General features: G+C 43.6%; 1 protein-coding gene across 1 annotated transcript in view; it reads right to left on the reverse strand.

Annotated features, from left to right (window-relative positions):
• The window catches only part of pdia5 (protein disulfide isomerase family A, member 5), a 48,384-nt gene extending 34,710 nt beyond the window's left edge, over nucleotides 1-13,674 (reverse strand). The window contains exon 1 of the mRNA XM_071538853.1: nucleotides 13,608-13,674. Within this exon, the coding sequence (XP_071394954.1) occupies nucleotides 13,608-13,673 (66 nt within the window). The 5' untranslated portion in view covers nucleotide 13,674. The remainder of the gene's footprint in view (nucleotides 1-13,607) is intronic.
• Nucleotides 13,675-14,775: the final 1,101 nt, after the last annotated feature.

Raw genomic sequence — 14,775 nt, forward strand, 5'->3', positions numbered from 1 at the left:
CAGAGGTTCGTACTTGAATATATATTTATTAAAAGGAGTCTCATGAGAGGAAGAGATGCACACAGCAAGAGGCTACGTACACTTCTTCCAAGATTCTTGAGGCTGGTTGATATAAAATTTTTTAATTGACATAGTAGTAGGTGTGTTGGTCTCAAAATGGGGAAGGGATAAGGTAAAGCAGGATTTGCAGTTGGAATTGCCATAGGCTGAGAAACAGAGGGCAAAAGATATTCTGAGGAGCCACAGAAAAGCACAAATTGTTGTTATCCCACCAGGGTCGCCAACAGATATTATAAGCAAAGAATTAGGACAGAATTATGTGATCCCATTCACAAATGATTTGACCAAATGCACACAAGGCTTGTGGCCAATTGGAGGATCTTTTGCCCCAGAAAAGCTAGACTTTGTGGAAGCAACTGTGATAGCTCAGACAAAACAGTTGGGTTGGGACTATGATTATGTCCAAGCATGTCTTGAAGGATGGAGGAAAATAGCAAAGATCCCATCTCAAAGCCTCACACAACTCTGAAAGTTTCTGATGTGGAAAAGGGAAACAAATAGTAGAGGTCAAAAAAGGAAAAGGAAGATAGTAAGACTATTGGGCCAGAATTGATTGAAATGATTGACAAAATTGTTCGCAACACGACACCAGAGGCACTGTCTCCTCTTGTGTCTCTCTCGAGGTGAGAAATGCAGAGGTTACTAGGGTACAAGACAAATATCCAGAAAATCCGGGTAAACAGGCTTCTGTAATATTGCGTATTTGGGCGCAGAAACAGAATAAAGCAACCCCTGAAAGCCTTTTGCGACACTTGAGAAATGGTGGAATAAATTGTAGTACAAAACAGTAGAAATAAGCAGTGTCAATCTGTTTCCCAAGAAATGCGTAGAGACACCAGTGTCTGATGATCTTTTAGACGTACTAGCATGCACTGAGGCTGTGAGGCAGAACAATCAGCGAAGGTCAGCTCAGGCAGACAGACAGAGTCAAAGTGATAGCAGGGAAAACAGGCCAGCTGGGGACATTGCTGGGGGCGGAGCTCAGGCGGAGCAACAGAGTCAATTAAACATGCCTAGCATCAGAGTGGCAGGGCCTAGCCGCACAACATGCATTAACTGGCGTGCACAACAGCAACAATTTGATACTGACACTGATTCTGAGACAGACGAAGAATGTGAAGACGCTCAGATCCGAACACATAGATCAGGTCTCCAATACAGGTCAGATACCGATCTTAGAAGAGCAACTACATCTAGACAGAGTAAGTCTGACACAGAAGGTCAGCCCCAGAAAATCAAAGACATCAAAAGACGTTAGGTTACCAAACAACACATTTCTAAGAAAATGACCGAAGCAACCTCAGAATCACCACGCACACAACAAAAACATGAGGAAGTGCCTGTAGTGCTACCTCCTAAATTAATGGTAGTAGAAACTCCAATTCTGAAACCATGGACTCCAATGGAGGTACGGCAAATGCTAAGTGATGCTCCAAATCCACTGACGCCAACAGCTTTTCATGGTTGGTTGTCTCAGGTAGCCCACCTCTACAATTAGGGTTGGTCCGATGGCGTCCATCGCCGATGGCCGACAGTCGACCACTGAGCCCTCTACATCGCAACATCGTGATTTAAAACTTACAGAGGGAACTCCGGCCACACTGATCCGTTAGAAAACGGACAGAATTACTAACGGATAGATTTCTGTCTGATGGGCTGTTTTGGAACGTCAACGCTATTTTAAAAAAAACGCCTCTGATTTGCGGTGACGGTCCCTCAAAACAGACGGAAATCTGACGGAGACGGATGTGTCATCAACGCTGCCCGGACAGACACAACGGACTACTCTCCCGTTCTCTACTAGGAACCGAAATTTCAAAAAGCTAGGAGTCGGACTACTACGCCTATCAAACGGGAAGCAAAGTGCTGCAGTTATGCTAAGTTAGACTATGACTAGTATTTAAAATATTTTTTTATAATCAGATGATCTGCTTAATGAGGTTGCTTAAGCATAGGCTATAGGGAGGAAAAGTAACAACAACGATATCATCATCCATCGCAATGTTTCACTGTGGACATCGTCATATGCCAATTTGGTAGACATCACCCAACCTTATCTACAATGCTTTGATTCCTGATGTACGTCAACTGTTGTCATTGGCTTACAAACTAGAATGGAGAGCTGTCCAGGGAAATTTTGTTTTTCCTTAATGGAACAGGTGATGGGGATTGGGTGCAAGTGTCGGATGGAGGCAACCTCACCAGGGCAGACTGGATGGAAGGGCCATGCCTAGCTTCTTTAAAAAACAGTACTAGGAATATTGGGGATTTTAGCAAGGTGACAGCATGCATGCAGGGAAAACAGGAAGATACCATAGAATTTCTGCAGAGATTCGGGACGGTGTGGGAAAACAGTGCGTGTGTAGGCCTAACGGAACATCGGCAATTAGCAATCCAAACACTGATGAACTGTTTGCATCCCGAAGTAGCAGCCTCTTACAAATTGTCCCATTCGATGTGGCAAGAACAAGAATTCAACACAATAGTAACATCAATTACCAACATGTGTAGGGATGGCATTTTCGACAGAGGAAGCAAACCTGGGGTACTACAAAACATGGTTCAGCAACCATGGGCTCCTGATAATCAAAACACACAGAATTATCAGAACACACAGTACCCCCAATACACACAGAAAAGACCTTTCCATCAGAATAGGAAAAGAGACAAGTGTAGAGTGTGTGGTAAGATTGGGCACTGGGCGCGGGACTGTAGGTCTAAAAATAGACAGCAACAGCAACAGCAGTTTCAGTCACTGCCAGCATTGCCACCTCCCCTGCCTCCTCTAGCTCTACTCCTGTTCAGGCTCAGTACTGGGGGGGCCATGGAGAGATCAGCACCACCTGTGTGAATCAGGCAGTCAGAATCAAATTGTCAAACTCCCCACAAGAAGATCCTACATTAGCAGTACAAATATCAGGTAAAAGAGTTAGTATGCTGGTAGATAGTGGAGCTACAATTTCTACAGTAAAACAGAAAGAAAATGTGTGTATTCCGGGGAGATGACAGATGGCAACTGTAGGGGTATCTGGTGTACCTTTAGTTGAACCCTTGTCGCAATCCACTGTAGCTAGTGTGGGAAAAACTCATCATGTTGAACAGGAATCTTTTATTTCATCCAATTCACCTGCCAATTTGATGGGACGAGATGCTTTGTGTGAACTCAATGCTGTGATTTATTGCACTCCCAACGGATTGTATATGGACTTGCCAGAGGATAAAATGTTACAAGCTATGCAGATGTTGACTAACAAATCTGAAATGTACTATTGGCCATTGAAATCAGATGTGTTGCAAAGCCTTCTAGATTTGAAGAAGGTTCTGGCAGTTTCCAAGTACTCTCCTAAATTGGGGACGCAGGTAACAGGAATGAAGCAGTTCTCTGACTTCCAGTGCACTGCCCTGCATAGCTCAAGCTGCGTACCAGCTGACCATGCAGCCCAATTTGAAACAGCATTGCACAAAACGGTAAAAATCTCGCATCCCACAGACTTCTATTTTGGGCCTGAAGGTTGTGCCGGAAGTATAACTCTGTCTGCAGAGCTACGCACATTATGTTTCATGCCTGATTCTGTTCCCTGTGTTCCAATTGCAGTTTCTCCCCACTGTGAGCCCCAGGAGTTGGGACCAATGGTCAAACGTTTACAAGCACTCACTGGCACCCTATGTGGGCAGTTGGAGTTTGGGGCGCTTTATTCATTGGGTCAACACTGTTACAAGTTTACATTACCTCCCCAGTCAGACTTAAATTTGGAACTTCTTTATGTGTCACCAGTATCATCACCTTGTTTTAAACCTCAATTGGCACTTTCAAAAGTCCCTGAAGATTTGTGGGCCATACACAGTAATCATGTGGGTTTCGTGAAATCAGCGCCGCCTCATAAAGTTACGTTGCGCGCCGGTGTTCAAATGCCATGTCAGAAACAATATATACTGAACAAAAATTTAAACGCAGACTTTTTCTATGCACACAAAATTATTTCTCTCAAATTTTGTTCACAAATTTGTTCAAATCCGTGTTAGTGAGCACTTCTCCTTTGCCAAGATAATCCATCCACCTGACAGGTGTGGCATATCAAGATGCTGATTAAACAGCATGATTAATGCACAGGTGTGCCTTGGGCTGGTCACAATAAAAGGCCACTCTAAAATGTGCAGATCCTTACAAAGCCTTTCCATCTTCATGTTCATGAACGGGATGGGTTTGCTACAAGGATTCTCACTCAGAAACATGGCACAAACTACAGACCGGTAGCATACTACTCAGTTAAACTCTGTCCTGTGGCTGCGGGGTTGCCGTCTCGTCTTAGGTCTATTGCAGCAGTAGCTTTGATGATTGAAAAGTCCTCAGTGATTGTTTTGGCTCATGATTGCATTGCATTTGCTCCACACGCAGTAGTTCACCTGCTCACCACATCTGCCATGCAACATATGTCTGCCATGCGCCGCTCAGATTATGAAACCGCGATACTGGCCAGCTCCAACATCACAGTCAAACGGGCTCCACCTCTGAACCCAGCCACGTTTGTACCTATGGTTGAGGGTTCTGATGATATGCTGACACATGATTGCGCTCACGTTGTTGATACATGCACTTCACCGCATCCTGATTTGTTACAAACCCTAATTGACAATTGTGATTTGATTCTCTATACTGACGGGTCTGCATCCAGACCCTCTGATAGCAACCACATTGCTGGATATGTCATTGTTGATGATTTTAACGTTCTCGAAGCTCAGTTACCTGTAGGTACATCTACGCAGGTAGCTGAGGTTTTTGCTCTAACATGGGCGTGTATATTGGCTAAAGGTAAATCTGCAACGATATACACTGACTAGGTACGCTTTTGGAGCGGCCCATGACTTTGGCATATTATGGAAAATGAGAGGGTTTGTAACTTCATTGGGGAAACCAAAACAACACAGTCCCCCCCAAAAGTTAAACCTAGGAACTCAGTGGGCTAGAATGAAGCAGCTTTATCTTATTTGATATCAGCCCATCATCGGATGGAAGAGCTTTGACCAGAAAATCTTTGACTGCATATCTGATCAAGAGCATTCAGGATTAAGGGAAGAGTCGATATGAGCAGGAGGACAGAACTATTAAGGAAATAAACATATGGGTTTGCTCACAAGGTGCAATTGGAAATAAGAGTCAAAAAGAGGTTTCGCATTGAATGTATACACCCTACCTTTGCATGTGAAGAATGCATGAATTAGGCATGGACTTTTTTTTGCATGAAAAGATGATATAACTTCTCCTATGTGAAAGTTACAGTGTAGTGTTAACATTTCCTGTTATAAGCCTTTAAGCCTTTCAGATTGAAAAGAAGAGGAGAGTGGGTTATCAGTAAGTGAAACAACCACAGCTGCAAATTGTAAGTCTCATTTTTGATTACTTTAATTGGGATAAGAACAATATGACCATTCTCTCACTGCTCTGGTTGAAGGGTTGGAACGGTGCCTAGTAGGGAGTGAGAGTTACCTTGACATTTGTAAAGATAAAGACAAAACTTTCTGAGAAGGCATTTCATTGTGCACAGGAGTTCTTGTTTGTGGGAATATACCTAATACATTGTGTGGTGTTCATCTTGTTGAATAATTCAGACAAGTGAGTTTTAATGATGTCTTGATGCAATGACAAGTGAGTTTTAATGATGTCTTGATGCAATGATGTTTTCACTTTCCTACAAAACGTAATGTGTCAATGCTGGATTTAATGCAATGTTGTGATTCTGTTATGTCGCTGAGTTCCAAGTAGGGCTGAACAATTAATCAAAATTTTATCGAAATCGTAATATGGCCTACTGCAATTTTCAAATCGCAGGAGCCACAATATTTGTTGAAGGCGAAATGTGTTTTAAATTAAATATTGTCGTGCTGCAGAGATGTCCTGGCCTACACATCATATTCTGCAGACTTAAGAAAACATCTTTGTTTAGTACAGATCCAAGCAGAAATCACACCATAATCATTTTAATACGTTTTTCAATGAAAATGAGAATAATGATGTAAAAATGATCATTCCCTCTAATATCGCAAATCATATCGCAATTGCAGTATCAGTCAAAACAATCGCAATTAGATATTTTTTCAGAATCATTCAGCCCTAGTTCCAAGCTATGATTTCTGCTGGGGGTTTAGCGTAAAGTTTTAAAACTAGATTTAAAATAAGGTTTAATAAGGGATTTTAAACTGTGTTCTACTGCTGCGTTCTTGAGGCTGGTCAATATAAAATTTTTTGATTGACAGCATTTTGAATTCTGCCCTCATGTGAACTATTGCAGTCAATGGAAATAGAGCATCTTTAAACATCAGTTTTTGGCTTATGGAGCAATCAATCTTTGTAAAAAAAAATAAATTACAGACATCTCTATGTTGTCTAGATGAAGTATGCAAATTCTCAGAATTTTGTCTTGAATACTGAATATTTGACACTAGTTTGAAATCTGCCTGTAAATGTATGGACAGCTGTTATCCTGCACCCTCGTGGTTGCCTAAGTTCTAGTGTGAAGCCACCTCTAATTATCTCACTTGTCAGGTAGCTCAACTCGATCGCAACTTGCCATTGGTGGCAAAGGTTGTGAGTTCAAGCCCCGGGTGCTACAGAGTGAACATGCTATGTCTACTCAGACATTCTGCTGTGTGGATTAGAAACTCATGATTTCAGAGATACTTCAAGGTTTAATGATAATTTTGGTCTGGACTAGAGCCCGCGGGAGCGGGCGGTTTTAACGTTGCTGCGGGCAGGAGCAGGCGGTCAAAAAATAAACTGCGGGTCCCGGGATTTAACCAGAAGGATGGAGACGGAGTCAACAAATGCAGTTGAAAAGAAAATCAAAGCAGGTCATTACAATACCAAAGCAAAGCAAGGCAAGTCGGACATTTGGACAAATTTCTCAGTTGTCAGTTGTCACTAGAACGTAATTTCGCTACGTTATTACCGACAGGTGGGACTAGAGGACTGCATTGGGATTGGGATCCCGCGGGTCCCGTGGGACCCGACGCAAATCTCGCGGGAGCGGGCGGTGTTAACTTTGCTGTGGGCGGGAGCGGGCGGTCAATAACACACACATTGCGGGAGCAGGCGGTAATGGTCAGAAATCCAGCGGGAGCGGGATTAAAAAAAACAGTCCCGCGCAGGGCTCTAGTCTGGACAGGTCTGCTGATGGACCCTCATGTATTTCTCATTCTTCCTCCTCTTCCTATTTTTCCTCTTCCTCCTCCTCTTCTTCCTCTTCTTCTTCTTCCTCTACCTCCTCAAAATGCCTGGCCCCGACTCACCGCTGCGCAGCAGCTATAATTCTGATTGCTCTTGATCAGATATTTATATCAGATCTCACTGCCACTTGCAGGTGCAGTCAAAGATTTTCTGGTCAAAGCTCTTCCATCCGATGATGGACCGATATCAAATAAGATAAACCTGCTGCATTCTAGCCCACTGAGTTCCTAGGTTTAGCTTTTCCATCTAGTTCTGTTAAGTTTCCCAGATGAAGCTCATCCCCCTAGCTCCTTATTGAGTTTCCTAGATACCAGCTCACACAGAGGGGCGGCCCCAACATAAAAGCTCACTCTAGTGCTAGTTCTTTTGGATCCCGTCAAGCATTACCCGGACAAGATGAATAAAAATTCGTACTTACCCGTGTTTGCTGTATTGGGATCCTGCCGACAATGCCAATTTGTTGAAGAAATGTCAGAGGTTCGTCTTACTTGAATATATATTTATTAAAAGGAGTCTCATGAGAGAAAGATGAGCACAGAAGGAGGCTACGTACACTTCTTCCAATAGAAAGAGATTGAACCAGTCCTTTATGTATCTTCCAAGGACGTACAAAATGTGATGACATTAGAACAGGTCACCAAAGTAGAGTAGAAGCAACACGTTATCTCTTAAGTTAGAGCTTCCATAGACATCTCGGAGACATCCAGGAGCCACTCTGACAACAAGACCTCTGGCATAGTAAGTTATGACATAAGGGTTACAGTGAGGTGACCATACATCATGAAACCTTACATTTCCTGAGGTGACCCCAGTTCAGCTGTTAATACATATGTTGAATTTTCTTCCACAGCTTCATTCGCATGATTATTGATTTCTTCTCAGCTACCATGGGACATAATCAAGAGAGGATGGTCTTTCGGATAACAACTCGTACCAATGGCGGCTTCAAAGCCAACAACAGGTGGGCGCCTCATTAGGCTTTATGTGTCCTTTGATTCACTAAACACTGTGCAGGTAGTTGAGCTAATGGTGTTATTACGAGAATGTCTCACACCCAATGTGGGAAACAAAAGCCCTCCATGAGAAGCTTACACTAGAACCAAAGAAGCCTGAATCCTCTCAAACCATATGATGCATTCTAATCGCCTCTGTCCTATCACAATTCATTAGAAAGTCCCTCCTTTCCGCCCTGTCCCCTACAGAGAACTAAATTAGACACCAAACATCGTCTGCTCGCTCAGCGGATCCCGGCTGATGAGTGATATCACATGGAATGAAAACAAGCACCTGTCAGGCTCATTTTCGAATTTCTAATTCCCGACTGGATGCTCCTCTGAGGCGAGTATGGCAGGAATCTTAAGAGACTACACTTTGCTCATCAGTATATTTCTAAATTAACATGGAGAGTGAAACCGAGGGGCCTACAAAAAAACTTAGACAGCCCAACGGTACTGTGATATACTTTGGATAAAAGCTTCCACCAATGTTTGAGGTGAAGTCACAGACTCTCCAATTATTAATTGGGGTTGGTGGGGGTCTATCTGTTTTTATGTTGTCTCTGCAAGTGGGTGTCTGATTGCAGATTAGGTTGATGCGATGACAAGATAAACACAGGATGTGTCAGTATACGGTTTGGGGACCCATGGGAACCGCACTGTGAGGGGCAGGGCTAATTAGAGGCTGGCTAGGTGACACTTCTCTGCATAGGTGGGCCTGGAGTGGTGAGGGGAGTGAGGAGGGCCGGGGTGGGGGCAAGATTAGAAGGAGATGAGAGGAGATGGCAGGCAGTCTTATTTATTCAAGTGAGACAGGAAATGCTCGCTGCCCCCCCCTGGAATGATTAGAATGATGCAAACTGAACAGGATTCTTACTGAATCCCTCTCTCTCTCTCTCTCTCTCTCTCTGAAGTAGTGAAACGTTTACTGCACTGGTGCCTCTTGTACAAATAACGATGTAAATGGGCCAAAGTGGCAGCAACTTCACAGTTCTAAACGGTAGCTCATGATATTGGCTGTGCATGAATCTTAAAAGAAACACAAGTGATTAATAGGTAGATAATCAGGCCTACATATGTTCACTTATAAAAAGGCTCTTTTCTAAGTAGATTTCTGTAGCATGGAATGTACCACTGATCGCTGCACATACCCAGACAGCTGAGTATGCCACCGATGCTCGTGTCAAGCTGACACTGGTGACGGCTGTGATATGATGCGATACTTCCACCAACTGAAGCGTGTGTGAACTTTCAGTGACAGACATTGAATAATAGAAGTGACTAGAGAAAGGCTGGCGCTGACGATTTCCCTTCAGAGCATCACAGCTGACAGGCCCATTCAGAGGCGGCGGCGCGGCTCTGTTGACGATGTAAACAGGAGTTTGCCGCCAAACAGAGCGCATACGCACAGGCTACTAAAATAGTAAGACATTGATTTTTCAGGGCTTCTAAATTTATCAGTGAAGTTTCCGTCGCTCCCACCTTTCCGGAGGCTGCTCGTCTTGCACAATGGCAATTTTGTTGTTTGAATGATAAATGGCAAATGCAAAGGCAAGTGATGATGAATTATGAAACATGACTCCGTTTTTATCAGATCACCTCTGTTTTTAATCAAATCACTTGACAATTCATCTCTCAATTTTTCAGTTCACACGCATTTTCCTCACATCTATTTTTATCATCCGCCCCTCATGAGGAGACAAGATGAAGAGAGGATTCAAAATGACTGCGTGCTGGAATGATATACAAAGATGTCTAAAGAAGCTCATAAATATTCCATTCGATTTAGGAACAGAGTTTACTTTTGCGTAGATATGTAGGCATGTCACTGTGTCAATATAAGGTGCAACTCTGTGATCTTTGCTGCACTGACCTCTTCCCCTCTCTTAGCTGGCAGGCAGCCGATACGGAGAAACCCCATCAATGGCTAACAATCAGCAAGCCGTGTACCATAACAGCTCCAAAGGCTTCCTTCCATCTGACATGACTGTGAGCGGCATGCTAATGGTGTTGCGTTACTACCTTTCCAACACTGTCTTTTCCCATTATCGCCATCTACTCAACACACACTGCAGGGGGACAGCCTCACTGGTACAGAGCGGATCGATGGAGACGAGACACGAGGAAAGAAGCACGGTGGGGTATTACACACATACACACATACACACACACACACACACACAAACACACACACACACACACACACTGCTGCTAATCTGTCTCACAGTTACACAGGTATCTGGCTCCACTGGGGATGCTAAATAAGTAGGGAATACAAAGCAGAGAGAAAACAAGCCTCTTTTTACCTTAGCGTACTATACTATAAGCCTACTGCAGTATGTACAGTCACTACTAGAATGGCTCTGAAGCTGTTACTTAAATCAATTGTCTGCTCCAGCTACACCAGCAAAAGGCTCAAGGCAAAAGGCTACCAGCCAAACCACACTTGAATACACTTGAATAAAACCTCACCTAAACACGACTACAAAACAGGCATAACCGAAAATCAGCCGGTCAAATCTACAGTGTCGCATTCTCATGCTCGGTGTTCCAATAATTGGGTTCCATTCAAATGCCACAGAAGCTGCCAGCTGCTCTGCTGGAGGTCACAGTTAAGACAACAGCTTAAATGTCAACTGGCAAATAGAAAAGGGCAAGTGTGACCTATGAACAGAATTCGCTCTCAAAATCGTAATCTCGCACAAATTCTTTTATTATCGATCACACCCGACCCCGTGCGCCATAACTCAGTTAAGGTGGCGTTTTCCAATTACGTTGCGCGGTGCAGGAAGAACTCCCGAGTCAATACACTGAGGAAATCCATTCTGGGCCTACCTTCCTTATTGCCCACAAAAGGTGTGTCCCGTCACGTTGCTGTAAAAAATGTGGCGCTTACTAAGCAGCGGGCGCCCAGCTCCTGCCCGCTAGCCCATACCCTCCATCTGGTGTGACAAATCTGCTTAATAAATGGCATCCAGGCTTAGAGTTCTAGGGGCCGTACTGAATCAGCACAAATCACACCAGTGTTTGTCAAGCACTTGCCTTGATTTTCCTCTGACTAATGAGTCAGTCAGGTGTGTGTGGACACTGTGGAGGTGTGTGTGGGCTGGGGGATTGTAAAGGAAGCGACACAGCATCTTGAATGATAACACACAGTGAGCGTTGTTGTGGAGGCATCTTAGCACTCAAATGAGCAAAGCAGCAATTAATTACCAACTCCAATTTGCAACTATCAGCACTGGATTTCAGAGGAGTGGCTAGGCCTACTGACACACCACCGAACCACTGCTGTAGTACAGGAAGAGTTTCATTCCAAAGTGAGACAGCTGCCATTTGAAAAAAAAAAAAACGAACCCCTGCTCTTTCAAAATGATCGTGGGAAATGAAAGTCAAGCACATTATGGCGTGCCGTTAAAGGTATGAGTCATCTTAAGGCCGCTGCTTGCAACAGAGTTCTGTTTTTGAGGATTGAATCATCTGTGATTTTGGAAATGTTAACTTTAAGCATTATTTTTTTCCCCCCCAAAATGGATATAAAGTGATATGGAATTAAACCTTTCATATAAAGGACTACTGGGCCAGCTGAGAAAGGGTGGTTAGCGGGGAGGGGTTAGGTATTGGTGGTACTTTGTGTGTGTGTGTGTGTGTGTGTGTGTGTGTGTGTGTGTGTGTGTGTGTGTGTGTGTGTGTGTGTGTGTCTGAAACTAACACCCAGCAAGCATCAAATGATGGTAAATCAATAAGGGCCACCCGCAACGCTGGCCAGTAACTGTTTGAGACGATAACATTTGAACGTCTCGGTTATATACGGTCTTTGTTTTTTTGCCTGACTCCAAACTTTGTCCCTGCTGGCCACTGTACACTCTCTCTGACCGTGAGCCAATCAAATAAAAGCAAAACAATCAGACAGGCTGCTGACTGGCTTCAAAATGCACTCTGGTAATTTGAATGCTGTTCCACCTACTGATAAATTACAAATTTGATTGTATAAGTGAGTGAGCAAGGTTGAAATTACCACAATGGTTCTGTACATGAAACAGCATTGAAAACGGGAAGGGGGACACAGTTCTATTAAAAAAAAAGGTAGTTTTTTTTAGTTTTACAGCCCTTGGCAAGGGAGCCAAGTTCATTTCGGACACTGTGTGTGTTTGTGGGGGGAGTCCTGATTAAAGGGAGAAATTGCTTTGACAGGCAGGCCCGCCAGAGGGATAGCACCCCCCCCACACACACACACACCTAGCCAGCCACCCTCCAACACAGGGTGCAACGGTTTGTCACTTCCCGGTGGAATTACCTCCATACCCCACAGTGCTGCCTGACTCACTGCCGGCCTCCCTGCCAGGTCGAACTGCCATTTCTCCTCACACACACAGACACATGACAAACACATACAGGAACACAGGGAACACTGGACACACACACACAAGAGCAACACCCTTGTTTGCAAAGACTGCTACAACAGGATGTGGAACAGGAAAGGGTCTATATCAGTTTTCACCACATTGGACTGAGTGTATGCAAAAATGCCAATAAACAGACAATAGCTTTCATTCAGCGTGCCAATAGATATTATTTTTCATTCAGCGAACACTGCAGGCTACTGCATGTTGCTTAATCTTCAGGAATGACTGTCATATGACATGGTACACTAGCCTCCAAAGGGCATTTCTACTACACACTACATACTGCACATACCACACCCACCAATTACCAAAGCATTTGTGTAGTTCAAAGAGCTGTGAGTTTCCAGTTCCGTGGGTAAGTTTAGATGATTGGATAAATGCCAAAAAAATGAGTTTATGTAATGAGCTCAGTTACAACAGCACTGTTCATAACAGGTGGATACTGCATGTATGGGACCAAAAGGACAGGGCCTTTAAAAACACACCTCAAATACATCAAAGTGTAGAATGAAAGCGTCCTCATTAGGCCTGGATGTTCTGACTTTTCTAGTTTCCCTGGATGTTACCTATACGCTCAAACACTGGGGAGGCACCCTGTGTTTCTTGTGCACACAGGCGACCATTTAGCAGAATGCCGCTCAATGCGTGCAATTAGACCAACTTAAATAAATGCAAAACAGGGTGCTCGACCTTGCCCGCACCACAGCAACCACCGTTCGTTTGTTTTGGAGGCTAAATTTGAGCACCAAGTTCAGTCAAGGGCTGTCAACTTTGCCTCCTGCACGGATTGAAGACGCGGTGAAGACCGATTTGGAATTTTCCCAGCTTCCTAAAGCACGAGCCCAGCACCGCCAAAAAAAATCCAAACCAGCACAGCTACCCGCGTCGCTACTTACATGACACAGAAAATATGTTCGTAGGACTCACCAGCAACACCAATATGTACATTTTTGCCTCTCTCATCCGACTCCCGTAGCGGTTCCAAGAGGCCATGATGCCGTTGCCACGTCTGGATACGCAGGCGCAATCGGTTTTCCACGGATTCTTGGCCACGGCGCAAGGCTCCTTGGGAAATGTAGTTTTGAAACGACATTGGAAGGAATCTTAGCGCCTGTCGGCTGCACTCCAGCGATACCTTTCATGTTATTGGGATAGAAACAGCATTGTACATGATTTATTATCTGCGCAATGCAGCCATATTTCTGGCCAATTAATTACATGGGAGGCTAATTAGTATATTGGTTGGTAATTGGGTGGCTCTTAATTAGTTCCTCGTGTCACTCACTTCTTATTGCGACTCCCATTCTTTAGGCTGTTTGGTTTGATTATGGTTGTGAAATGTGCTTCATTGCATTTGGTTTATGCAGCGTTTGTGCCAGTGTACAAAGTAAACACATAGAAATACGAATTACACATAGAACATAGTCACAATAAATTCACCTGTGACAGCTGTATATTTGAAAAAATAGAATAGAATAGAAGTGTGGGGTAAGCCCATTTAGTTTATAGGCTTCCTTTTTATTTGCGAAATGGAATTTAGGCTAATTTATATCTTAATGACATAAATTCATAATCCTGTACATCACAGTAATTGGTGTCAAACTGATGTAAGTTATATGAAGATTGGGCATTTTAGCGAAAAAAAAAAAAAAGATAAATTAATGTTATTTATGAATTGATTGATTGTTGTTTGCCTCATGATGATCAACGACTTGAAGTCATTTACCCACCTGTTCACTAATAGTGATAGGAATAGAATAGAACAGAATAGAATAGAATCGAGTCTTTCAGTGGAGTACTAAATGTTGTTTGTAGGCTATGCGTTCAGAGTTTGTTTTTAAGCCTACTACTTCAGACAGAGAAGCAAAACAACACCTCTGTCCCCAGTGGAATGATTGCCACGGCACCCGCACCAGGAGTCTCAGACAAAGACAAAACAAAACAAGAGTGGGGGCTTCTGGGAAGACAATGCAAAAAAACAAAACAAAAAAAACAATCATTCCCAGGCCCACGGTGTGATTCATTCAGAAAGCCTGCCTGCTTTGCTCTCGCTGGACACACTGTTGCGACACTCGCCGAGCTCTCCTGGATGTTC

Source organism: Centroberyx affinis, unplaced genomic scaffold (genome assembly GCF_046629955.1).
Source record: "Centroberyx affinis isolate AG114_WGS23_722 - 3 ecotype Tasmania unplaced genomic scaffold, CSIRO-AGI_Caff_v1 ptg003356l_1, whole genome shotgun sequence".
NCBI lineage: Eukaryota > Metazoa > Chordata > Actinopteri > Beryciformes > Berycidae > Centroberyx > Centroberyx affinis.